The sequence below is a fragment of the Rutilus rutilus genome (genome assembly GCF_951802725.1).
Source record: "Rutilus rutilus genome assembly, chromosome: 22".
In the NCBI taxonomy this organism is placed as follows: domain Eukaryota; kingdom Metazoa; phylum Chordata; class Actinopteri; order Cypriniformes; family Leuciscidae; genus Rutilus; species Rutilus rutilus.
In genome coordinates, this window is record NC_140227.1 from 20,843,407 (window position 1) to 20,870,210 (window position 26,804).

The 26,804-nt window shown below is 38.0% G+C and overlaps 1 protein-coding gene across 3 annotated transcripts; it reads right to left on the reverse strand.

The window, feature by feature from the left end:
* Positions 1–141: 141 nt before the first annotated feature.
* Positions 142–22,242, reverse strand: hcfc1a (host cell factor C1a). Of its 3 annotated transcripts, none has more exons than XM_084396138.1 (28): positions 22,083–22,242; positions 20,763–20,967; positions 17,935–18,083; positions 17,254–17,414; positions 16,961–17,169; positions 16,770–16,854; positions 16,560–16,666; positions 15,920–16,099; positions 15,412–15,750; positions 15,125–15,276; positions 14,814–15,008; positions 12,881–13,099; positions 12,675–12,779; positions 12,364–12,577; positions 10,403–10,545; positions 10,176–10,308; positions 9,843–10,039; positions 8,093–9,266; positions 7,112–7,239; positions 5,857–6,195; positions 5,371–5,596; positions 5,013–5,282; positions 4,493–4,596; positions 4,259–4,396; positions 3,973–4,158; positions 2,435–2,732; positions 2,272–2,335; positions 142–1,788 (listed from the first exon to the last, which is right to left on the reverse strand). In XM_084396138.1, the coding sequence occupies exons 2-28, from the start codon at positions 20,956–20,958 to the stop codon at positions 1,749–1,751; spliced, it is 5,751 nt and encodes a 1,916-aa protein (XP_084252264.1). In that variant the 5' UTR covers positions 20,959–20,967; positions 22,083–22,242; the 3' UTR covers positions 142–1,748. The 3 variants fall into 3 exon arrangements, with proteins under 3 accessions (XP_084252264.1, XP_084252265.1, XP_084252266.1); XM_084396139.1 differs by lacking the exon at positions 22,083–22,242 and adding an exon at positions 21,867–21,991; XM_084396140.1 differs by lacking the exon at positions 22,083–22,242 and adding an exon at positions 21,321–21,396.
* Between the last annotated feature and the right edge of the window lie 4,562 nt (positions 22,243–26,804).

The window sequence follows — 26,804 nt, forward strand, 5'->3', positions numbered from 1 at the left end:
TCTATTCAGCTATCCGAAGGGCGTTTCATCAAATATAGCTACTCAAATTCACATTTCTGGAAGACACTGGGGATGAAATGAACTCCCAGGATGTGCTGCATGAAAATAAAAGAAATTGCTAATAATTAATCAGGGAGACAGTTTATATATTTCGGTTTCTTTTATAAGTCAAGACAAAAAAGGCAATCAGGAGATGACCAACATGTAAAAACGTTGTACAGGTAAATATATAAAAGGCCAGAATATCATCTTCACTTCTTGCGGTATGAATGAACTATATTACAGTCAAATCCGAACTTGGCTTTTACCAAGAATGAGAACGGCCATCCTCACCCACATGGAGACGTACAGGTATACACTGAACATTTAGTTTGCATACCTCTCAGAGAATCAAAAGGGAAAAAAGTAGAAATTCATCTTCACATGGACAATTTCCTTCACAATCTAGGGCAGAGAAAATTCTACAGTTACATTGTGAAAAAGTTAAGAGGACAAGCCAGAGAAAGGGGGAAAGCTGGGTGTTTACTAATAATGGTGGTTTGGTAAGGCGAGGAATAATAAAAAAAAAATTTAAGATTTTTACATCTCAAGGTTTGGCATAAACACAGAGTGGAAACAAGCGTAGAAAAACTCAGTAAACAAAGTAAAAGCCCTTCAGATGTTTACATTTGTTTACATCCTTTTCAGTTGTAGCACATCACCACTCGGCTTGAGCACAAATACAATGCGTCAAAGTACTTGACAACAGCACAGCCCTCCAAAAGCCCTTCATCCCACAAATCCTGAAACCAACGGTGGATGGCCAACAATTTTTAAAACAAAAACCAAAAAAAATAAAAGTTGTGAGTAAAAAAAAAAAAGCAGAAAAAAAAAGCACACAGACATACACATACACACAGGAGAAAAGCTTTAAAAATACAAAAATAAACTACACAAAAGATCTTCTCCATCGTCGCTCACTAATTTTTTGGGAAGTTTTGCGGGTTTTTTTCTTCTTTTTTTTTTTCATTTTCATTTTTTTTTTTTTGTATGGCAAATCTCAGTTTTAGCAAAGTCTCTGTCCTGCCGGTAATGTACTTCCATGGCCATTTCTTTATCTGCAGTTCTGCCTCCATTTCTGATAATGCAAAAGTGCACAGACTTCTCCAGAAGGCTCGAGTCCAGAACAAATCCGTATGCAGATCTAATTTCACTTAGCCATTTGAGTGAAAAAAATCCCCTCTTGTCTGAGGACAAGTGCTTGGTTTGTTTTCCCCATTTCTGTCCCCCTCACGTGAAAATGACTCATCTCCATTCAGAAATCCTCCCGCCATGTCCACATATTTAACGTGAACTAAAACTTCACCCTGAACTCCATCACAGAAAAGAGAGTAACTTCATTTGAGCCCAACTGACAGAACGAACATTACAAATATCTTAAAACTGGTGTTTGAATTCACTGAAGCAAGATACATGTATTGAAAGAAATGGGGGAGAAAGGAAGACTACAATGGAAAATGCAAATTCGTTTTTTTTCCCTCCCACTCCAACTATGTTGAAAAATACTCAAAAATATGCAATGTGCTTTTCTCCATTCATACTATTAACACGAAGAAAGAAAGAAAAAGCATTCCCTAGAAATGACTTCCTTGTTGATTTTTTGCTGTTTTAATAGATGGTTACAGTTGAAGATGTGTTGAATCCAGATGGTGGAGCGCTTTGAGTAGTGTAAGTCTTCCTGGTCTTGGAGGACGAATGGAGAGAGGGGCTTATTGGTCCATTCTTGCTTTCTTCTGACCAATCCCTTTCCTGCAATTAAACGTACATATATTTTAATACTCATTCGTACTTAAACCACTGTTCTGAAATATAAGGTCAATATGACTTTTACTAAAAGAACTTGATTTTATTTAGCAGGGATGCATTAAAACTGATATAATGTGACAGTACAAGACATTTATAATGTTACAAAAAATTCTCATTTAATAAATGCTGTTCTTTCGAACTTAATATTCATCAATGAATCCTTAAAAATTACTGCGGTTTCATTCATAACATTGATACCAACAACAACATTGATAAGAAATGTTTCATGATCACCAAATGAGAATATTAGAATGATTTCTAAAGGATCATTTGACACTGAAGACTGGAGTAATGAAGCTGAAAATTCAGCTTTACCATCACAGGAATGTTAAATTTGAAAATAGTTTACTAATACTTCACAATAATACTGTTTAACTTATGTTTCATCAAATGCACTTTTATGATACTGGAGACATGGACACTTACGCATCTGGTGAAGAAACTGCTCTTTTTGGGGCAGGCTTTGCAGAAAGGCCATCTTTGTTAGACTCTACAAAGCAAAAAAAAAAAAAAAAAAAAAAAGCAAATGTAAAATCCACCTTGTCACTGGCAGAAACAAAAATCTTTTCTCACCAAAGAAAACCTGTACCTTGCAGCCATCGCACTTGTGTAGCCGGGCCGTAACCTTTCTCGTTGCGAGCGGCGATGCGGAAGATGATAGCGGGTTTGGTGGTATAGTCTATGTGGGCGTTGGACAGGCTGGAGGACTGAACCAGGCAGGAGGGGTTTGGCCCACAGTACACACGCATGAAGGCAAGCTGGGCTGGGGCCGAGGGTTTCGCCTCGGTGGTCTGGCTGCTCTGGATGGCCAAATACACTGAGTATTCTGTGATCTTCCCTGATGTCATCGATGGAGGCTCCCATGTAAGGTGGGCACCGTCTGGACTCTGAGGAGAGAAACAAGTGAAGAGAGTACATTTTTATATATATGTAATGATTCATTTTCTTGTTGCATCAATTACAGATCCTACTGATCTGCATTGAATGTGAACAAGAATATATTTTAATATACAGTATAAAGAAATAATACTTTTTTCATTAAGGATGCATTCAATAGAAGTAAATGTCTTTTACTGTCACTTTTGTTCTGTTTCAGAAATGATATTTTTTGAACTTTCCAATAACTTGATCTATTAAAGAGAGGGGGGGTTGTCATCATGGTTTCCATGGTTTTCCCAAATCAGCATATTAGAATGATTTCAGAAGGATCATGGGACACTGAAAACTGGAGTAATGATGCTGAAAGTTCAGTTTTGCCATCACAATTTAATGAAATTAAATTACACTTTAAAATATATCTAAAAGTTATTTAAAAAAAATGTTTTGTTGTTGTTTTGAATCATTATTAGTGCTGTCAAATCGATTAATCGCATCCAACATATATGTATATGTATACACTCTGTATATATGTACATATATACAGAAACACACACAAAGACATATACAATTTATATAAATATAATATTATTATTATTATTATTATTATATTATTATACACACATTATGTAAACAAAAACTTATGTTAGATGCGATTAATCGATTTGACAGCACTAGTTATTATATTACTGTTTTTACTGTATTTTTCAATCAAATAAATGCAGTCTTAAAGACACTACTTTAAAACAATCTTACCAACCCTAACGGTTTGAATGGTAGTGTAAACTGTTTGTGCTGGTCAGTAATTGATTCAACATAAATACATTAGGTTATACATTATTAAATGTAAATAAAGAAAAATCCTAATAAATACTACATTAAATATTAAAGTTACTGAATTAAAGGGATAGTTCAGCAAAAGAAAGAAACTCATACAGATTTGGAACAACTTGAGGGTGATGACAATTTTCATTTTGAGGTGAACTATCCCTTTAAAAATCATAGTTTGGTGTATCGATAATTCTAAACTTAAAATTCAAAATGAAGTGAGAATCAAGTAATCAAGACAAGCATCCTATTCATTTAAACTTTTCCTTATTAGAAAATCAATAAAAGATTAGTCAAAATGAACCTTTGAAAAACAAAATGATCGTGCAATTCCCATTTAAAAAACATATCACATTTTTATGGTGCTCTATTGATTATAACACCATATGTAGTAACAAGTGCAAAGTAAGATTTGAGGTTTACCTTGCTGATTTTTATGGCACATGGTGCCCCCGGGAACCCTGGTAAACAAGTCTTGAAAGCAGATATTTCAGAAAAGGCTCCACGGCCACAAGTGTTTATACCCGCCACACGGAACTTGTAGGCGGTCCCGGGCTGAAGCTCCACCTTCTTCATCTGGCTGTAGTCAGGGATTGTGCCTGAATCATCCTGCAACAAAACAAGTTACGTCAGTATAATTACATTTTGAAATAAGCAATGTCGCGGCGTCTAACAATATTGTATGAAGTACAATCTCATTATGGCTTACCTCAACATAAGTGGAGTCATCTGCAGGCATGTAGAAATGTGTTACAACCATATTGGTCACTTTGACAATGCCAACATCAAACCACTGGTTTTCTTTCTTCACTTGAGGTTTGACTGTAACAGTGGGAGGATTTTGTCTCTGTGGGGAGAAACAACAGAAAACAAGTTTTAAAAAAACTATTCTTCCACATTTCAATGCATATCATCGTGACCCATTACCCATTATTAAACTTACCCCAGCCTGAATGCCATTGGCCACTTCAGTGAGAGCTGCAGCTGCCTGCATCTTAGCTGGACTGGCAACTACAACAGGTGCTAATGTGCTGGATGGAGCCAAGGCTACAAAAGGAATAAACAGAATTAAAATGGAACATGTGCACAAATATGATGTAACATCCTGACATAAACATTACATTCAGACTTTAAAATGTATTCATGGAAAAGACTTCACAATAACTGCATTAGTTAACATAAACCAACAATGAAATACTTCTAAAGCACTTATTGATCTTAATGTTAATTTCATCATTTAATAATATTACAATAAACAGTATATTTATTAACGTTAACAAAGACTAATATATACTGTAACAAAAGTATTGTTCGTTGGTAGTTAATGTTAGTTAACATGTTAACTAAAGGGACCTTATTGTAAAGTGTTACCTTTTTAATTTACAGGATATTTCAACTATAATGGTTCAAAACAACTAACATAGTCAAGACTATTGAAGAGTAAATTGAAACATCACACATACTCTCTGCTGTGGTGCGAGGCAGCAGTCCGACTACTGCACTTGTGGCAGCAGCGGCCATCTCGTTGTGTCCATTGCTTTCTGAGGAGGGATCATTTAGGCTGTCAGCTGGAGCCAGGCCCTCTGTGGGCAGTGCGGCCTGGGCAGCGGCTAGTTGCTGGGCTGCCTGAAGCTGCTGTTGCTGATGAACCAAAGCCGCCAGTTCCTGCTGGGTTAGAACGATGGGTATGGTGTGGGTCTGCTGGTCTTCTCCGGCATCTCCGTCACCTGAGCCTGAGGGGCAACGAGGAAGAAGATGCTTACTGTGAGTTTTAGACTGATTTTGAGGTTGGGATTTTATTGATAAAGGATGGTGACTCACTCATAACAGCCTGCTGTGCTGCTTGTAGTACAGCCTGGATGGCGAGGGCCTGGGCCTCCTCTGTCGCTGCAGCCTGGGCCGCTGCCTCTGCGGCTGCTGTAACAGCCAGCTCCTCTGGGGTCAGACCAGTCACCATCAGCGTTGTGGGTTGTACGTCCGACATCAGCTCTGGTGGCAAGGTCAGTGCCTCGGCCTGTGATGCTGATGCTGCCTCTACACCCTCCATCTACAAGAAAAGAACAGCATTTATTGAAATGGTAATATAAATCTTGATGTAACATTATAAATGTCTTTACTGTCACTTTTAATGTGTCCATGCTGAATAAAATTATTTACTTTTATATATTAAAATGTATCTATTTTCTTTAAACATTAGATCATTTGTCCTTACTCATATTTGAAAATTAATTATTAAAAGTTGTATGCATTAGTCTTAATTTGCAATAATAACTGGAAATTGTACAGCCAGAATGCAAACAACTATACCTCTGCTGTTGGTAGCTGCTCCTGAGCTGTTTCTCCCTCTGCCATGCTAGAAGCGTCATGCTCCATGGGCACTGCCCCTGCCTCTGCCTCTGCCTGGCTCTCTGCCTGCATGGCTACCGCCATGGCTTCTCCCTGGAAGTCACTTGGCAAGGCTGCTGCCTCCGCCTGGAAGTCACTAGGCATAGCTACTGCCCCCGCTTCTGCCTGGAACTCTGCCTGCATGGCAACTGCCTCCGCTTCAGCCTGGCCTTCTGTCTGCAAGGACTCTGCCTCCGAGCTCTCCATAACAACCGGCTCAACTCCTGCCTCTGAGGATGACTCCGTGATGGAAGAAATAGACTGCAGGGGAAGGACAAAGAAAGAAAAATTGGTGATGTTAGGAATCCCTCTTTTTTCTCAACCCTACCCTCCTACCACCTTCAATCTAACATTTAGTCAGCTTCAATTGTATGCATCAGTTCCCAAAAGTCTCACCCTACAACTTCTGTAATCTGGATGCAAATATTATATTGAATGAGTGAAGTAAAGTTAGGGTATCTGCAGAGTTTTTCAAATTAAATTTAAGACTTAAATATAATTTAACTTAAGTAAAATTTTCCTGTTTCATATGCATTACTACAATTCACACCCCACCACCAAAAAGATATCTCTGATTCTTTTAATTAGTATTGTGTTGATACTAGTAAAATAAAAATTAATAACCTGAATTTTTTTATGAAGAATAGAGAAGATCATTAACAAGCCCAAAATACACCGGGACGCTTATTTTGAAATGTCCATGCTTAACTACTTCCAGCTGCTCATTTAAAAAGATGACGGAGATCAAATTTGATATGAAGTATCTTACAACAATCTACAACGTATTACAATGAAAAAACTATAAAGTAAACTATGACAATTCCGCAACAGTAGATCATAAGTAATCGCTTGGCATAAATATGCAGTATTCAGACTGCAAACTGCTCTGAAACCAGAAGTCTGTAGAACGTGCAACAGCGCCACGTTTTGACTTTGAACATGCAGAACATTTATTTAATTCAATCATCTTTTGAAGGCATATCATGATTCCTGGATTTTAGTTCCCAAATTTAAGAACCCTTCAAATTAAATTTTTTTGACCATTTAAGACTTTCCATTACCTTAAACTTTTTAAGGACCCACAAAAATGGGTGGCATTTTGACTTAATGTATGTCGATTGCATTGGATTCATAATTTAGCATCAAACTTTAGTACAGAGTTTGTATCTCCACTCACTGGAACAGCTGGTCCGGGTAGAGGCGTGGCCTGTGTGACTGTGGTAATGGCTCTGCTCTGGGGCGCAACAGTGGACGGCAGGCCCTCTGTGCTGGTGGCAGATTCTGATGCTTCACCACTCTGCTGGGCTAAATGCACAAAATAAATCATTACCATAAACCATTAAAAGAAAAAAGTACAAATGGGAATAAACAAGAAAAAGGAAACTAGTTCAATTTTACCATGGCAAATTTAATTTAACCAGTTCAATTTCCTGTTTCATATGTATTGCTAAAATTCACACCCCACAAACCAAAAAGATATTAGTTTCCTGAAAAATGCATGCGAAAGCTAATATCAACCAGCTACAGAGGATTTTTAGCAGCTTTTCATACACAAAATGTATTTGGTGTTGAAAGAGCAAAGTCATTTGCTTTATCAGTGGACAAATTTGGTGAGATTTCCTACAATAAAGTAGCAAGTTACTAAGTTAAATCTCTTACGGCACAAGTAAACTGTGCTTTGTGATGGGCTCAAACTCTAGAAAGCAGACGTCAGAATGCTCAAACTGTTTTCAGCCAAGACGTATTAAAATGCCTTTTTTTTTTATAATGTTGCAGAAGATTTCTATTTCAAATAAATGCTGTTCTTTTGAACTTTACATTAATCAAAGAACCCCGGGGGGAAAACAATCATTAGTTTCCACAACAATTGGAAGCACAGCACAACTTTTTTTTACTTTGATAATAGTCAAAGCCAAATCAACATGTCAGAATGATTTCTAAAGGATCATGAGACACTGAAGACTGTAATGATGCTGAAAATTCAGCTTTGCCATCACAGGAATCAATTATATAGAAAACAGTTATTTTGAACTGTATTTTGTATATTTCACAATATTACTGTTTTACTGCATTATAAACCCAACCAAAACTTTCGATTGGTAGTGTAAATAATGTTTGTGTGAAAGCTGAAGATGAATCTTTCTGAAATCTGAAGTACCTGTTCCTTCATCTGTCTCCATACTGCAGGTAGCAGTGGTGGCAGTGTTGGTGGTGCCTGTCTCGTGGGTCTCACAAGGTGGATTGGAGCAAACTCTCTGCACCTCTCCCGTTTGATTTCCGCCCATGTTAGATGAAGCCGTGGTGGCAGTGTTGGTGGTGCCCGTCTCGTGGGTCTCACAAGGTGGATTTGAGCAAACTCTCTGCACCGCTCCAGTTTGGTTTCCGCCCATGTTAGATGAAGCCGTGGTGGCCGTGTTGGTGGTTCCCGTCTCGTGGGTCTCACAAGGTGGATTTGAGCAAACTCTCTGGACCGCTCCAGTTTGGTTTCCGCCCATGTTAGATGAAGCCGTGGTGGCCGTGTTGGTGGTTCCCGTCTCGTGGGTCTCACAAGGTGGATTTGAGCAAACTCTCTGGACCGCTCCAGTTTGGTTTCCGCCCATGTTAGATGAAGCCGTGGTGGCCGTGTTGGTGGTTCCCGTCTCGTGGGTCTCACAAGGTGGATTTGAGCAAACTCTCTGGACCGCTCCAGTTTGGTTTCCGCCCATGTTAGATGAAGCCGTGGTGGCCGTGTTGGTGGTTCCCGTCTCGTGGGTCTCACAAGGTGGATTTGAGCAAACTCTCTGGACCGCTCCAGTTTGGTTTCCACCCATGTTAGATGAAGCCGTGGTGGCCGTGTTGGTGGTTCCCGTCTCGTGGGTCTCACAAGGTGGATTTGAGCAAACTCTCTGAACTGCTCCCATTTGGTTTCCTCCCATGTTTGATGAAGCTGTGGTTGCTGTGTTGGTGGTGCCCGTCTCGTGGGTCTCGCATGGTGGGTTTGAGCAGACCCTCTGAACACCACCCATGTTGGCAGATGCTGTGGTGGCAGTGTTTGTTGTACCCGTTTCATGCGTTTCGCAGGGCGGGTTGGAGCACACTCTCTGTACTGTGCCAGCTGGTCCAGTGCCCATATTTGCCGTTGCTGTGGTGGCAGTGTTGGTGGTGCCCGTCTCATGAGTCTCACAGGGAGGGTTGGAGCACACTAGAGTAACAGTGCCAGAAGCTTCGCCTGCACCAGACTCAGAAGAGGTGGGCTGCTCAGATGTGGGAGAGGCCAGAATGGAAACGGGCAGATCTTGGCCAGGCTGAGCCTCCACACCAGTGGGTGTAGTTATGAGAGTCACCTGGGTGGGCTATTAAGAAAGGATGACAAAATTAGTGACTACAAATAGTTATTTTTTCAGTGAATTTAATGTAAATATTGTGTAAAACTGTTCATTTTAAATACAGCAATTTTTTTATATCCTTAAATAGTATTTTTTATCATTAACATGTAGTTATAATTATTTCTGTTATTTTACATTATATAAATTAAACTACAGTTTGGGGGACATTTTTTAAAGAAATAATATTTATATTCAGCAAGGACACACTAAATTGTCATTTATAGTTTTACTAAATGTAGATGTCTACATCAAATAAATGATCTTTTTAACATTGTTCAAAGAATCCTGAAAAACAGAACCATTTTAAATATTAATCATAATAATAATAAGAATAAGAATAAATGTTCCTTGAGCACCAAATTACTTCTTAAGGATCATGTAACACTGAAGACTGGAGTAATGATGCTGAAAATTGCTGATTTTTAATTGTGTAAACATTGTGTACAATTATTTATAAAATATTGAACTATATAATATACTTACATAATAGCTATAAAAATAACTTCAGAAAAATCTAATCAGAAAAGATAATGTGGTTCTGACCTGCATGTTGGAGGTGACAGTGGTCAGGTTGGTCTGAGCAGCTGACACAGCAGTGGCATTGATGACTTGGTTGGAGAGGGTGGCAATCGTGCCCAGAGTGGTGATGGGGGTTGCCAGGGTGGCATTGGCACTGGCTAGGCTTCCTCTGGCTAAGCTGGTAGAAACGGTTCCTGTGACTGTGCCAAGAGTTGTTACACCTTGGAAAGAGGACAGACACGGCAAGAGGGAAATACTTTAATCATTCATCAATAGCAGTTGCTGAATTACACTTTGCAGAGAAGCATGAAGTCTTTCAGGAACATTAACTTTTGACTATCAAGTTCACATCCTTACCAGTTGTTCCCTTAACAACCAGCGTGGTTACAGTTGGCTTGACCCCAGATACTGGAGACACGAGACGCACTCCTCCCATCGGCATGGTGCGAAGAATGGTTCCAGGCTGACCAGGGGCTCCCTTCAGAACAACCTTAGGAGAGAAAAACCCAACCCCCATGTAAGAAAACGGACCTCCAAGTGCTCCAAGGACATCAGCTTTCCACCAGATATTCTGACCCCAATACCTGTGTTAGGCCTTGCTGGCCAGCTGCTGTACCAATCTTAGGCATTGTTGTAATAAATTTGCCAGGAGTTCCTGTTCCAGAAGTCATCACCTTTGTGGTGTAGATGGTAATGGGGCTCTTCATCCCGGTACTACTAGTCACGCCTAAAACGGAAAACAAAGTGCAAGTAAATAAAAACTATATAAATCTATTATTACTACTACTACTACTATTATTACTAATTGTGAACATTAATAATAATTATTGCTTTTATTATTATTATTATATAAATGTAATAATACATATATAAAATTAAACAAATAAATATAATTGTATTATAATTGCAACTAATTGTTATTAATATTATAGTTGTTAACAGTAATAATAATAAATTTAATGACACTTAAATATAAATAAAACAAATGTATTTAGTATTATCACGACTAGAAGTAATTATTATAGCTGTAGTTAACAACAACAACAACAACAACAACAATAATAATATTACTGACAAATTATATATTACTACCTCTCCTACTACTAATAATCATTAATATCTCTTTATTCTGGACAACAAAACACAAAAATGACTAGGGTTGCGTATCGTTCGGGTTTTTCCATACCGGTGCCAAATCAATGGTGAATGACATTAAAGAATGGCTTTTTTATTGAAAAAAATTAAACAATAAATTCTTAAAATTTAACAATATATTACATTTTTAAAGTATACTTAAATATAAGTAGCCTAAATAGAAAACACCACTTCACAATAAAATCTAAGCCACCTAACCCAATTACAATAATTTAACACTAAATGACACAAAAAAACAGTTACAGTACTAATAACAGCAAAGTAGTCTGTATTCTTGGTATGTTACAAACTAGCTTTAAAGTTGCCTTCAGTGGCAAAATACAACACCTCTCAAAGCTTATTGCATGTCCTGCACAAGGTGAGCGTTATTTTAGAACGCATCACCTTAAATGCCGTGACACGAAACCCCTTGTGGAAGAACGCCGTCATGTTTACAACTGGATTTTCAAAAGTATGTGTGAAGTTCACGGCTCTATTGTTGCAGTAAACTTGCACAACGTTCTTGAATGATTCATTTATTAGATGTACGCCAGTCTGTTATTGTAGGGACATCGACTCTACATTTTCACACTAAACATATGCAGAACAAAAACTGTGATTGGTTGCGTTACATGTCAGTCAGTCCTTGGCTGATATTTTTTATTCTTAAATGCATGTAAGTGAATGTGTTTTGTCATTTAAGAAACTTTTATAATGATCATGATTCATGTTAGTTGATCTATAACGCACAATGGGCGCCATATTATTACGCACTGCAGTACAGAGAATTGTATCTGTCAGATTTACAACACGTCAATTCATCCATTTCTCCCGAAATACATAAGTGAGGTGTAAGAAGAATAGAGTACATTTTATAGTTACCTACACAATGTGTGTCTAAACATGTCATCAATTTATAATTGAAAGGATTGTTATTGCCGCTTCCATAGACAACAGTGTGTATTTTACAAACTATAAATGTATTGGTTTGCTAGTAATTAAAATAAACCTTATGTGGTTGAAAACACTGAATGGTTGTGATCTATGACAACGCTGAGCGCGTCCATCTCTGGCTCAGCGCCAGCCAACACACGAGCGCAAATTTGAATTTAGCAGTTGATGATCACGCGATCTGAACGTTCTAATCACACCGGTGTGAATGATCGTACGCATCAAAGGGTTAACTAGCGATCACATGCGGTGATGATACTTCTTACGTCCGTTTCGGAGAACCAGAGGGCAAATATTTCAACCGGCAGCTGAAGCATTTAAGTGGCAACGAAATGAGGCACAGAAATATGCGTTTTGATATGGTCCGGATACATACCGGTTACTTGGGTACCGGTTCCATATTGGGACCGGGTTTCGGTACCCAACCCTAAAAATGACACTTCTTGACAAAATGGTTTACCTGCAGCTCCCTGCTGTAGAGCAGACATTGGGATTGTTTTAATGATAGTGGTAGTGCCCGGTTTGTTGGTAGTGGGGGACATGCCACTGATACCCAAGATAGTGGGCTTGTTTCCTGTGCCACCGGCTTGACTGGTGGTAATTATGGTAGTTGGTTTTCCATCCGCAGATGTTACCAGCTTCAGAATGGTGCCGGGTGGAAGGGTACCCTTTGACTATGGAATGAGAATGACGTTAAAATTTATATTTAAAATTAGAAATAATGTGAGTGTCTGAGAAACTTAAAACTAGTTATACGTATGTTTAACATACTTGTAAAATCTGAGCCAGTGGGTTGGAGGAGGCCTGTCCAGTCAAAGCAGCCGTCTGGACCGGTTTGGTCTGTACCATTGACACCATCTTGCCCAAGTTAGAGATCTAAAACAAGAAAAAAATATAAATAATTAAATAATAAATAGTCCATTCAATGGTTTTCCCATTCAGGTTTTTCCCATGCCAGAATTTAAAATAAACTGTACCAGGTTTCCTCCCATGGAAAGTGGACTCTTGACAAGAGTGATGGTCTTGGTGACTCCGCCCACCATAGTGGTCACAACCTGAGCCTGCTGTGCTACGGTAACTGTGCCAGACTTGTGCACTGTGATGATGGGCCGAGCACCTGTATTTTGACTGGAAACTGTCGGAGTGCCCACCTGTGCAGCGGCGGTCTTCAGCATGCGAGTGGCAGGGTTGCTTACCTACGACAAAAATAAAAATGTGTGTCATGAGACTAGGGCTGGCCGATATGACTGCAGACGAGCAACGTGACAAATTTCCACATAAATATAGAATTCAACTGATGTGTGGTCACATACTAGCTAATGCAAGTTTTGAATTCAGCTCATCCAATCAAAGCTTTGCAGTTTTGAGTGTTTTATTTTTTAACCCAAACATTAGATAATGTGAAGGTATGCTACCTTTCAAAAATTTGGGGTTGCTAAAATTTTGGGTTCTGCAAGTCTCTTATGTTCACCAAGGCTGCATTTATTGGATCAAAAATACAGTAAAATAGCGAAATAACTATTTTAATTTATTTATTACTGTGATGGAAAAATGTCATTACTTTAGTCTCCAGAGTCACATGATCCCTCAGAAATTATTCTATTTGGTGCTCAAGAAACATTTATTATTACCAATGTTGAAAACAGTTCTGCTGCTTAATATTTTTGTGAAAACCATTATCTCTCTCATTAACCATTACAGTCTTATCTGACTCTTGATGATTCTTTGGCCATCAGACTGTCCATGATTTTTCTTGGCAATGTTTTCTCCGGGGTAGGTTACCAGGTCTTTCCCCAACCCTCCCCATTACATGCTTGGGACTCACACACGGCCAATTTGGCATGTCCAATCCACCTAACCTGCGTGTCTTTTGGACTGTATGGGGGAAACCGGCGCACCCAGAAGAGACACACGCTGCCACAAGGAGACAATTTTTTGGCCAATCTCTATTCCAGACTTGCGCACAAACTGCATTGCAATCATAACCCAAAATGTCAGTTGTGTGGAAATATTATGAAGTCAGTAAACAGGAGATTAACACACAGGGAAGAGATGGAACACGCTGAAGACAGATGCAGATTACTGTACCAGGCACAGCAAGCTCACTGTTCGCGATTCCCGAAATCTTGGAAGAAAAATATCAATATTGAATTGGGGGTGGGGTTTATATGAATATATCTATAAAGGGAATTGACTGTTCTTCTACTGTTGAAATTAGTATTCCATAGATACCCAGATGGTCTACTTTTTCAGGTTAGAATCCAAAGTGCAGATCCATGCACACTCTTAACGGCTAACATTGCATGTTGGACGAGTATTCGATTAGAACTAGAAATGCGAATAAAAGGTTTAAAAACTACAAACATGGTGGGTGTGCGAGTACGACGGTTAAAATAAAGAGGTTTGAGTGATTAATAATCAGTAATCTAACCTGACAAAAATATATGAAGAGTTCAGATGCAAAAGCCTCTAAGTGCCATCTGAAATTTTCTTATAGAATGATCATTTTTATCAAACTCGTATATTTAAGTTCAGTAATTTCACTTAAATGACAATTAATAGGTAATTTTCATTGCCATTTAAGTGAAATTACTGAACTTAAATATACGAGCTTGATAAAAATGGTAATTCTATAAGAAAATTTCACATGGCACTTAGAGGCTTTTGCATCTGAACTCTTCATATTTATTCAGTGTTATCCACATTATCTTCCATCTGCAACAGCATTGTGAACTTTTGTGATCCATTAAAGAAGCAATTATGATGAAGTAGTATGTCCCAACGCTTGCCAACTCTTCTGCTACACACTCAAAAGCATGTAAGTTTTCTTCACAACAGTACATACTTGTAGAGCACAGTATAAATAGGCGAATTAGAATGCAGCAACAGTGACAATCTTAAGAGAATTACCATGACAGGTGATGCCACTTTAACTGTGGTGGGGTGAGCGGTGGCCCCAGGTGTCACAGCCATCGTTTTGACAATTGTAGCCCCAGCCGGCATACTGAGAACAGTGGCTCCGGGGGAAGGAGGGATTTTCTGTGTGGCTGCAGCAGCTGCAGCCAAAGCTGCCATTCCACTCATCTGAGGGCTGCTGCCGATGACCTAAAAAAAAAAAAAAAAAAAAAAAAAAAAAAAAGATTAAAAGTACACATTTGAATAAAATAATTTATGAGGTATCAACGGTTTTAAAGATTACACCTTTACTATTCGCTTCATACCGTTCCTTGAGTGGTCTGTGGTGGCACTACCATGCGAACACCTGCAGGAAGTGATGTCACAGTGACTGGGGATTTTCCAGCCTGGCTGGCTTGGCGCACAGTGACAATCGATGCCCCGGTGCCTGACTGAGGGGCTGCAACTTTCAGAATAGCTTAAATATAAAATAAAAACCGTTAAATTATCATCATTTAATACAATTACTATGAAAAAAAATGCTTTAATTTAATATTACATTTAAGTAAACTGAAGATATTGCTGAACTATTAACAATTTAACAAATCTGTACCTGGGCCACGCGCCGTTGAGGCAGCCAGAGGACTTGCGGGCGTGGTGGGTAAAACTGAGGCAGTGGGCGAAGCAGCCTGGGGCACAAAGGTGATGCCACTATGCGGCAGACTCTGAGCAGACGGAGCAGCTGCAGCGGGCGCTGGACTCTTAGGCGAGTTTCCAGGGAGGGAGGGAGCTGCATTGAGGGCTGGTGATGTGGCAGCAGTGGCTGTTGGGATATCATATTTCTGAAGCTGAAGCAGGTACATGTCTGCTGTAGACACCGCTCCCCAGCTAACCTCTAAAGAATTTGTGTTGGCCCGGACGAGCTGTACCCGTGAAGGAGGATTAGGTCGCTCTGCAAAAAAAAAAAGAAAAGAAAGAAAAAAGAAAAATTATGCATGATTTAATACATTCAGCTTATGCAAAAAAATACTCAATATGTAACTTTTTATGCATTTGGATATTTTTACAATGCAGTTTAACTTTGTCAGAAATACTTTTTACTGCATATCTGCTGTACTCACCTGTCTCTAGGTACCACAGGTCTTTGCAGCACACCTGATTATTCCAAGCTTTGCGGTATCCATCACGTCCACTCCAGACATAAAGTCTGTTGTTAATGGCAACAGTGCAATGTCCTGCTCGTGCACGTGGTATGTTGTCCTCCAAAGTGTCCATCAAAACAGTCTCCCATGACAAGGCGTCTAAAAGGAAGCTCATTTTAGTATATCTCAGGAAGTATATGGCATAACATAAAAAAATGCATCAATAAAATAGGGCTCAGTAAAATAGTCCAAACATTTCACACACAGGAATGTCATGATACCAAACATTAAAATACCAGTATATACTGCCATTCAAATGATTTAAAGAAATTCATACTTCTATTCAGCAAGGATGAATTAAAATGATCAACATTGACAGCAATGACATTTATGTTACAAAAGATTTCTATTTCAAATAAAATGTGTTCTTCTGTACTTTATGTATATGTTCATGTTTCCACAGTTTTCAACATGAATAAGAAGAAATGTTTCTTCAGCAGTAAATCAGCATATTAGAATGATTTCTGAATGATCATGTGTATAATAACAGTTTGGCCTTTAACTTAAGTTTTAGTTAAATCACTTTAAACACTACATGTACTTTATAACAAGAACATACCCAAGTTCAGGCAGGCCAGTGTGTTTGTACACTTCCATTCCTTCTCATGTGTGGCCACCTTCACATCATCCATCACCAGGGGAACCCAGCCACCGAAAACATACATTCTACAAATAAAGCATATAAAGGGATTAAAGGTCAGTAATGCCATTGTGTACATTTAGGGAATGCATGTGGTGAAGCAATTCTAGATTACACACTGAAACTTACTTGTTTGTAATAGTGGTGGCTGAGTGGAGGCTACGGGGGAGGGGAGCAGCGCCGCTTATTGCAGGCTTGTTCCAGGTCAGCGTATCTGAAAAGCAAAGAATGGCCTAATTATTGCTTAACCCAATTGATTGATTAAATGAATTAACTATTTGTGGCAAACACCACAGCAAAAACAGCCGTAATCTTCATACCAATATCTAATGTCCAAAGATCTCCCAAACGACAACCACTCATTCCTCCATATATAACAAGACGGGACTTCTTAGTAGTTTTTTCAGTATAAATTACAGCAGTGTGGCTCTCTCTTGGCGGAGGCAGTACTCCATACGTGACCGGTATGTCCCAGCCCACAACGTTGGAGCCCGGACGCAGTTCGAGGGTATAAAGGTCATTCAAATATCTGGAAGCACACATAAGTGAGTCTATGAATAAAACAATATAAATACATTTATTTACTAACCACATTATTATATGGTAGGAATACCTGGGAATGTTGTTCTTGGGGTCTTCGCTGTCATTGGCAAGCCCCCCAAAAAGATAGCACTTGTTGCCCACAAGAGAAAAACTGTGGCCCAGACGAGGACATGGTGGTGCTCCATTTTTAGGGGCTTTTGGTTTCAATTTTTTCCATTCCCACCTGCTTGCCTGATAATCATAACCATAGTGAGATCATTTCAGATCTGTACTGACAGAGTCAACAACAGTCAATAAAGGCTGGACTACACAACATGACTTTTAAAATCTGAGCAGATTTTAAAACTTCATAAACAGTTACAAAGAAAAACTGGGCATCATACACTACAGAAATGAGGACTGCACACTACCAGACTTTCAAGTCGTTCCAAACACAAACTCGCGCAGATGCACGCACCTTCATAGCTATAAGATGTATGGCAAATTAAAAAAAAATTAATCAAACATGTTTGATGATATCCGACTGGATGGAATCATAGTCTGAAGCTGAAAAAAGATAGATTTCATGCCCATCATATACTATGCGATTTTCTGTGAAATCTGTCAATGGACTGCCCAAAATCAGCAGACCAGATATGACTTTCGGCAACTAGCGTCAACTCCTCCATACTACAAACCTGGGCAAAAGTTATGTAGTGTATTCCAGCCTTTAGTCACATAACAGAGTGATTTTAAAGAAATTGTTCCTTACCTGTAACTCATAAAGGTCATTGCTGTACTTTCCATATTCCACCATTCCACCAAACACTAATAGTCGTGTACCATCACATACAAAACCATAAGCCGCACAGCCTGGAGGAATGTCTCCACGAACAGCTGGTATGAACCACTGGTTTGTTGCTGAAAAAGAAAAAAAATATTTAATTGTTCAGTCAAAGTCTCAGTGATAAGGTGTAGACGACTTGCAATAAAACTCTCTTGCAATTCAGCTTATCTGGAGGTGAAGCCAATGTCAATAAAAAGCACTTTTTAACTATTAATATAACAAAATGGAGAGGAGGACAAAATTTGGAGAAATGGGGCGGTTCAAGTTCAAGTTTGGTGAACGGTAGTCTCAGCCTCAGACGTCACGCCCACAGACAGTTGGCTGAACGTCTAATGCATATGGCACACTTTTCTGGAAACACTTCAGGAGTTTCGAATTCGCAATCTGATTGGTTGAATTTCTACAAGATGTCCGGGAGATGTGCGTGTTGCGTTCTTTAACGGTCCGCCTGGAAACAAATGCTGTGACGCCAAAACCCCTCGTGGAAGAAGAAAGCTGTTGTGTTTACAACTGTGACAATGAGCACTTACAGGATTAACTGAACGCTGGATTTTCAAAAGTATGTGAAGTTCGCAGCTCTATTGTTGCAGTAAACTTGCACAGCATTCTTGAATGAATCATTTATAAGATGCACGCTGATCTGTTACTGTAGGGACATCGACATTATATTGGCACACCCCTAAACATGACGCGGAACAAAACGAACTGTGATGGGTTTTTATTACATGTCAGTCAAACGTCCTCTTGGTCAAGGAAAGCTGCGATAGAAACCAAACCATCTGCCGTCAATCTGAAGATCTGGCTATGCGAGACTAGGTAAATGGTGACCTGCGAATTTGTATTGCGTGAAGACGTGACCAATAGAAGAACTATACAACACGTTGTGATCTCTAAGGCTGCGTTTACACTTGGCATTAACATGCAACCTGTATCCGGATGTTGTCCACATACACATTGAAAAGACAAGTGTGCTTCTGATCAGAATGTTATCCGATCAGCGTGTCCAGGTTCGGAGGTAGTCGAGGATGCATTGTGATCGAATCTCAGTGTAATGTAAATGCAATCCAGCCATCCTGTCTGCATTCACAGGTGGACGTCACACAAAACCCCGCCCACTGTCATTATTCCCCCTCCTCTCTCCAGGAATTGCTGCACGTAGCTGTGTGGTTTTGCAATACAGTCGAGTGCGAAGTACATCGCAAATATACTGAAATGTTTGCTTTCGCACCCTTAAGTCGCAGAACCATTCATTTTCTGTAAAGAACACGCATTTTTCCCACCACAACTGGCAATGTTCTCGGATACATCTCTGTACCTTTTCCATTACGGAATCTATCCAGATTATTAGTACTTGCAGCCTCTTTATCCTCCTCATTTTGAGAGATTTGTAAAATGTACCCCGACTTAAAACTGTTTTTAAAAGAAAACCCAACACTTCAGGTCGACTTTGCACCGGAGCCATCCTTTTATTTATTTTTTTGAGGGAATGCAAGATCTGATCTTTATCTATCCAGATACAGAAGCCACTTGATGTGGACAAGTGTAAACGCACCGTGTCCTGATTGGCTTATGATCCGATCTGCTTGATCGGATCACGGTGATCGCATGTTGAATTAAAAGAACACACAAATTTCGTCACGATGAAACTGACGTAGCGACATATTTTTCTGTATTGTGAGGTACATCTGAGTGAAACAGATTATTGAAAAGAAAAACTTATGGACATTTCAATTAAATTAGGTCAAAACATAAAAAAAATTAAACATATGCACAAATGAATTGTTAATAATAAGATCTATAACTTGCATTTAAAAAATAGATAGGGTGAATTTTCATTGCATGCCAACTTTAAAGCTGCAGCCAGGTAACTAAAAACAATTAAAACATTGCAATAAAGTGGAGTACATTGTATGTTCTATATAAGGCATTTATTATTTTTTATATTGAATTTAAGTTTTTTTAAAAGGCGCCACAGAGTAAAACATCATCTCTCGTTCTTTACTAAAGAAAGTTTAGTGAGACTGTGCCTTCAGAATTGAATGACAAGAAGAGAATTTTACTGAATAGCAATTCAAAGAAATGAGTCACAGAGGAATTATGTTTTTGGCTACATTAGGAAGACTGTGAGGTAAATAAGAGCATTCTGGAAATCAAGTGTTCTTCCAAGTGTAGAAGAACATAAGTGACCCATAAATGAAAGGTAATTTATAAAATGCAATTCATATACATTTCACATAGAAAGCATTTTAAACGTGTTATCAATATCACATAACATTTCTGGAAAAACCTAAGGCATCTAATGCAAGGTATTGTCTACTGCACCTTAATTTCCACATTATTGCTAGCGTCATTGTGGGCTAAACAGCCACAGTGCTCGGAGAAAGATAACAAAAAGGCGCACTGGTGCACGTGCAGGAGGGGCGTGCGCGTGACGCGGCGGCGATCAACGTCCATTTATGTTTTCTGGCGCCTTTTTCCCTCATAGTCACAACACAACAATCGGCCTGCAGACGACGAGACGCGGCTCTGAACCACCACAAACATTGCAAAAATCACACGGAATGTTTCATATACATATATGTAAGCGACATTTATAGTTTTCTCCGTAAAGCAGACGTGACTCTGGCTACGTCTTCATACTCTCGCGTTAGAAAAGATAGTGAAAACACAGAGCACATTTAGCAGCGATTTGCAAGCATTACGTAGCTTGTATGCATGTACAAACCTTCCGCACATACAAACATTTTACTTACCAGTATTATAAACGTGCAACTCGTCAACGATTCCTTCGTTTCCTCCGCCGAAAACGACCATCAGCTCCTTGATGGCTACGGCTCTGTGTCCGTGTCTCGGTCGGGGCACCGGCCCGGACCACCCCAGAACCCGCTTCCATCGCGGCTGCAGTGCAGCTCCGGTGGTTCCAGGCACAACGGAACCGGGGGACGTCATGTCCTTTTACTGGAAAAAAATAATGCACTTCAGCGACTCTTAGCCACAAATATATATCCGTTCTGTAAGCTTAAGCCAACGCAAATATTTCACACATGACCCTGGTATATATTAATAAACACTTTCTGCATAAATATATGCATCGTAATAACATTACAGTGGTACAATTAAAGTCTTAAACAGTGTGGGTAATTCAGAAGTTTGATTAATTCAGGAATGCCGCCATTTTGGCGCTTGTAGGCAGACTAAAAGCCGGTCAACTTGTCTAAAATACCGCGTGCAGCAGCTTGAGCATCGATAATTACACATACAGAAAACCACACTGCACTAGTTCTAGTTCCAAAGGCAAACAACAAAATTACATCATCAAGTTAAATGTCCCTGGTGCAGAAAGAGTATCAACCCATGGAAGTCGCCATCTTGAAACAAGCCTCCGCCAGTCTGAAAAATGGCGGCGCGGCAAATAAAAACAAATTTTAGTCAGCCAAGTAGCAAATGCAAATAAACCTCTATACGAACTGCGGGAGTTATGTTTTCTAAAATATAATTCAGTGAAACGCTGCAAAACTAAACAAAGATACAAACTCAGAGACTACTCGAAACCCAGTCCCCATTTGCTGCAGAAGGCTATTTTCATGCCTCTCTGGGAGTCGCCATCTTGTCAGCCGCTCAAAATAGCAACAATAATACATTTTAAACGTGCGATTTTACTCCAGTGCAATGCAGATTCAGAAAATCGACCGAGTTCTGCAAATTTCAAGCGGTCTGAGCATTTAAACGAGATTTTTGCGCGTGCATGAAATCATGCAGCGGAATGCGGTGACTAACAGCGCAACAAAAACAGACATCTAGTTACGTTGTTACGTCCACAAATAAATACGTAAGCGCAAATACATCCCGATACATACTGTGAGAAAATATGTTTGAGCAAGTCTCCTCCGAGCGAAAAAAGTCGATGGATGAATTTTTATTTAATTCATGCCGCCCCGGTGTAAGCAGCCATCTTGTCGTTAAATCAGCCCACTAGCAGCTCCCACAAGAAAAATGGCGGCTAAGTTTATGTTCGCGATCAAAAAATACACATTTCGGCTTAATGCAGTCTCTTCGCCATAGATCATACGTACGAGATTCGTATTGCAATATCCAGGGAGATCTTTTGACGGTCTGTTTTTGAGATGATAGTCCAGGTTCATCCAAATTTGTTAAGAAGTATCCACTCTCATGCCTGCCTGGAAGCCGCCATGTTCTTGACAATGTACAGCCGCTCCTGCAGCCACCCGCAACAAATATGGCGGAATTACCACGTCCTTAACTAGAGCTCTTTGTGAAACACTCACTCACAGTTTAGAAATGCAATCCTGCATTTCTTTAGCGATAGTTTTATAATTATTATACCACTATAGGTATGTATTTGAGATTAGCTAAAACTATCGAGATCATTTGAACATATTTTTTACACTTTATATCTTTAGGGCTTATTGTCCCACACTAAAGATGGCGACCTAAGTCGAAGTTTGTTGATAGATTTTCCTGTCTGCCGCATTTTCGTGCAATCCACAAATATGCATTAATAAATTTAACTTAATGTTAAATAATACCTCACTTTATCGCCTACATAAAACCTATTTTGTAATCTTCCTAAAATACAAACTTTGTTTAAAAACTCTTTAATTCTTAAAAACAAATTCTTGTACAAAAACACTTTTTTTTTTTTTGAAGAACATTAAGGACAGTTGCTTTGGAATAAAGCATCTGTCAAATGCAAATGGATCATTCTTCAAACAGGAATTATTATTATTTTTTTAACCCATTAACCTTTCACCCTCCCTTTTGAGCATAGATGTGAAAATGCACAATCCAAACTTAAATTTTTGTAATTCATGAATGCTTTGGAATACAGTCCTAAGTTTGGTCTCTTTTTAAAGATGACACTCAGCATCACTTAAAAAAATATAAGTGTAAAAAGTACTGTACCAATTTTTGCGGCTCATTTGCATTTAAAGATACATGCACGAAAAAAGCATGTTTTTGCTTCGACTCAAAAATGAAGGTATTCTATGGAAGCTTATTTCCGCCACAAAATAAAACATTTTAAAAGATAATTGCGACTTTTTATCTCACAATTGCGAGTTTACATCTCGCAATTCTGACTTTATTTCTCAGAATTGCGAGATATAAAGTCAGAATTGCGTGAAATAAAGTCGCAATTGCGAGATATAAAGTCAGAATTGCGTGAAATAAAGTCAGAATTGCGAGATATAAAGTCAGAATTGCGTGTTATAAAGTCAGAATTCTGACTTTTTTTCTCGCAATTGCAACTTTATATCACGCAATTCTGACTTTATTTCACGCAATTCTGACTTTATATCTCGCAATTGCGACTTTATTTCACGCAATTCTGACTTTATAACACGCAATTGCGACTTTATATCTCGCAATTCTGACATATTTTCTCAGAATTGTGAGATATAAACTCAGAATTGTGAGATATAAACTCACAATTGTGAGATATAAAGTCCAATTCTAAGGGAAAAAAAGACTTTTTTGTTCTTTTTTTTAACCTCGGAATAGTTTATATCTCACAATTCTGACTTCATAACACGCAATTGCGACTTTATATCGTGCAATTCTGACTTTATATCTCCCAATTGCGACTTTATTTCTCAGAATTGCGACTTTATATCTCGCAATTGCGACTTTATTTCCCAAATTGCGACTTTATAACACGCAATTCTGACTTTATATCTCCCAATTGCGACTTTATTTCTCAGAATTACGACTTTATATCTCGCAATTGCGACTTTATTTCTCAGAATTGCGACTTTATATCTCGCAATTGCGACTTTATTTCCCCGAATTGCGACTTTATAACACGCAATTCTGACTTTATATCTCACAATTGCGACTTTATTTCTCAGAATTGCGACTTTATTTCTCACAATTCTGACTTCATATCTCGCAATTGTGAGGAAAAAAGTCACAATTCTGACTTGATATATCGCAATTGTGAGATAAAAAGTCGCTATTATTATTATTTATTTATTATTCATTGGCGGAAACAAGCTTCCATGGTATTCTCATTTCTATATAAAGGTATTTTGAGCTGAAACTTCACAGACACAATCTGGGCACACCTGAGACTTATATTACATCTTGTAAAAAGTGGCATATAAGATTTTAAAAAACGAATTACATTTAAATACAAAATACTTACAATTAAAATGTTAATGTTATACATTTTAAAGAAATACTTACAATTAAAATGTTAATGTTAAATTTTAAAGAACCACATTTTTAATATTTGAGTGCCAGTAGTAAATTATAATAATTGAGCAGCAAATCAGCATATTAGAATGATTTCTGAAGGATCATGTGACACTGCTGAAAATTCAGCTTTGCCATCACAGGAATAAATTACATTAAAAAAATATATTCAAATAGAAAACAGTTATTGTAAATTGTAATAGTACTACTAACTTTTTAAAGATTGCACAGATTTTTTTCAGCCTGCAAATATGCAAATATTTTCTGATTTATTGGTATTTCAACTTTATTTCAACTGTTGCAAAGAGGGACTTGTCGTCAACTCAAATGAAGAATGACCCAGATGATTATTGCAATTAAATATAAGTAGTTTATTTATCCAAGAAATTATTTGTTTGTTCTATTTGGTTAGGCATCTGATTGCAATTTACATGTGAAATTGTGTAATTTAATCTTTTAGATTAAAATCTACCAAAATTTTGATCTAACTTGTGACATGTTTTATTTAATTTTCAAATATTTAATTTTCATTAAACAACAGTAAATTAATTTGACCATTTAACTACTCAAAAAATGAACTTTTGCCTCTTGTTAAATTTAATTAATTAAAATAAGCAAAAGTAACACAATTGTTTAATATTTTGTCACAACTTAATTTAATTGTGTTCAATCAACCTAATACATTTAAAACTGAAGTTTACTTAATTAATTTGTGTGAAAACTACATGAATCATTTTTGTTGACAACTAACTGGGCAGTGGATCTGTAGTTCCCAGCATGCTTTGCAAGGGACTGCATTAGGAGGGTACATTTAGGGATTAAAGTGTTATTTTATGTGTTTTTCTTTAAATGGAAAGATGTAGTTAGTTAATGGTAGTGTTTAATATTCAGTAATGTTAGAAACTTAGAAGACTTTCTGTAATGTTTTTTAATTTTGTGGTTACCATTATGCAGAAGAGTGGCGACTGTGTTTAGTTTAGGGCTGTGGGCCTCAATATACTTTATACATGCATTAATCCTCATTTGCAGACCTGCATAAGTAATATTCAATATTACTCTGTAAAAAGTGGTTTTAATTAAACTGAACACTCTCCAATCATTGGAAATAACTGTAGAGTCAAATTAGCTAAAATTATAATGTTGGCAATTTTGGGCAGGGCAAAAATTAAATGTAGTCAACCTGACAAAACTTTATCTAGCAGGAATGACTAAATGAATTTAAGTTCATACAACAAGATTACAACAAATCATTTCAAACAAATTAGATTTTGTTGGAAAATTTTAATTCATTTTCGTGGAAAAGTTTTCCTTAATTTAATTAAGTTCATTCAACAGCTTATTTTTTTGAGAGTAAAAAAAACGTAATTACAACCCAGTCTAGTTCTTAGTTCTTTCTGTCTTTCAAGCTAGATGGCAGTGTAGCATCTCTCAGTTTTCCTGCAATGCACCTGGTCTATCATCACAACAAGAGTACTATAGTTTTAAGACACAATGTGTCTGTAATGTTGGCCTCTTCCTCATTAACATTTTTCTGGAATGTTTATTCACTGAAACAAATGAAAAAATAAATACTTGTTGTTGGCACAGCTTTACAGGCAATCAGAAAAGATCATTATTATTAATAGAAATTGCAGACATTGGTGTTGGCAAATGTGCTGACAGTTTGTGTTGATATGTCTTCTGAAACTAGAACATGTGACATTATTATTATTTCCCCCCTTTTACTCTCCATGCAATTGTATTGCTGTATGGGTTAACAATTACTAATTGAGATTTGGGTTTTATATTTCCTACAGGTGGCAGTGGAATCCAACGCATCTAAATACAGACCTTTTCACAAATGATCCATCAAAAGGTCAGCAATAAGCTTAAATTATACATTATATCCCTGTACAAATGAAGAACATTTTTATGGACCCAGATTAAAGGGATAGTTCACCCAAAAATGAAAATTCTATCATCGTTTACTCACCCTCAAGTTGTTCCAAACCTGTATGAGTTTCTTTGTTCTGCTGAACACAAAGGAAGATATTTGGAAGAATGTTTGTAATCAACAGATCTCGGTCCCCATTGACTTCCATAGTAGGAAAAAAATATACTATGGTAGTCAATGGGGACCGAGATCGGTTTGGCCTCCTTCTTCTGGACTTGTTGTTTTGTCAACTGTTAATCACTATGACCCTTCAGTCTGTCTTTGACCTGATCCATTTCACTAAAATCCATTACACAAGTGATGGAAAATTCTATGTTTGTCAGGATGTGAATTTTAGTATCAATGTATGTTATGTCATGCCAGTGGTAAATTGATTCTTTTTTTTTTTTATCCGAGCAAAGCAGAGCTAAATCGGTCTGCCACAGGACAGATCATAATCTAAGAAACCAGTCAAAACTAAATTTTGAAAGCTTAATGAAAATGGAATTAGGGGCAAATATATTGCTTTTAATTAAGCAAGCTTCTATTTGCATATAGTATATGTTTGGATACACAATAACACTTTATATTAACTTTAACAAACATTATATCATTAGTTAATATATATTCACATAGCTAGAAATATGAGATCACGTTGATTGATTAACAG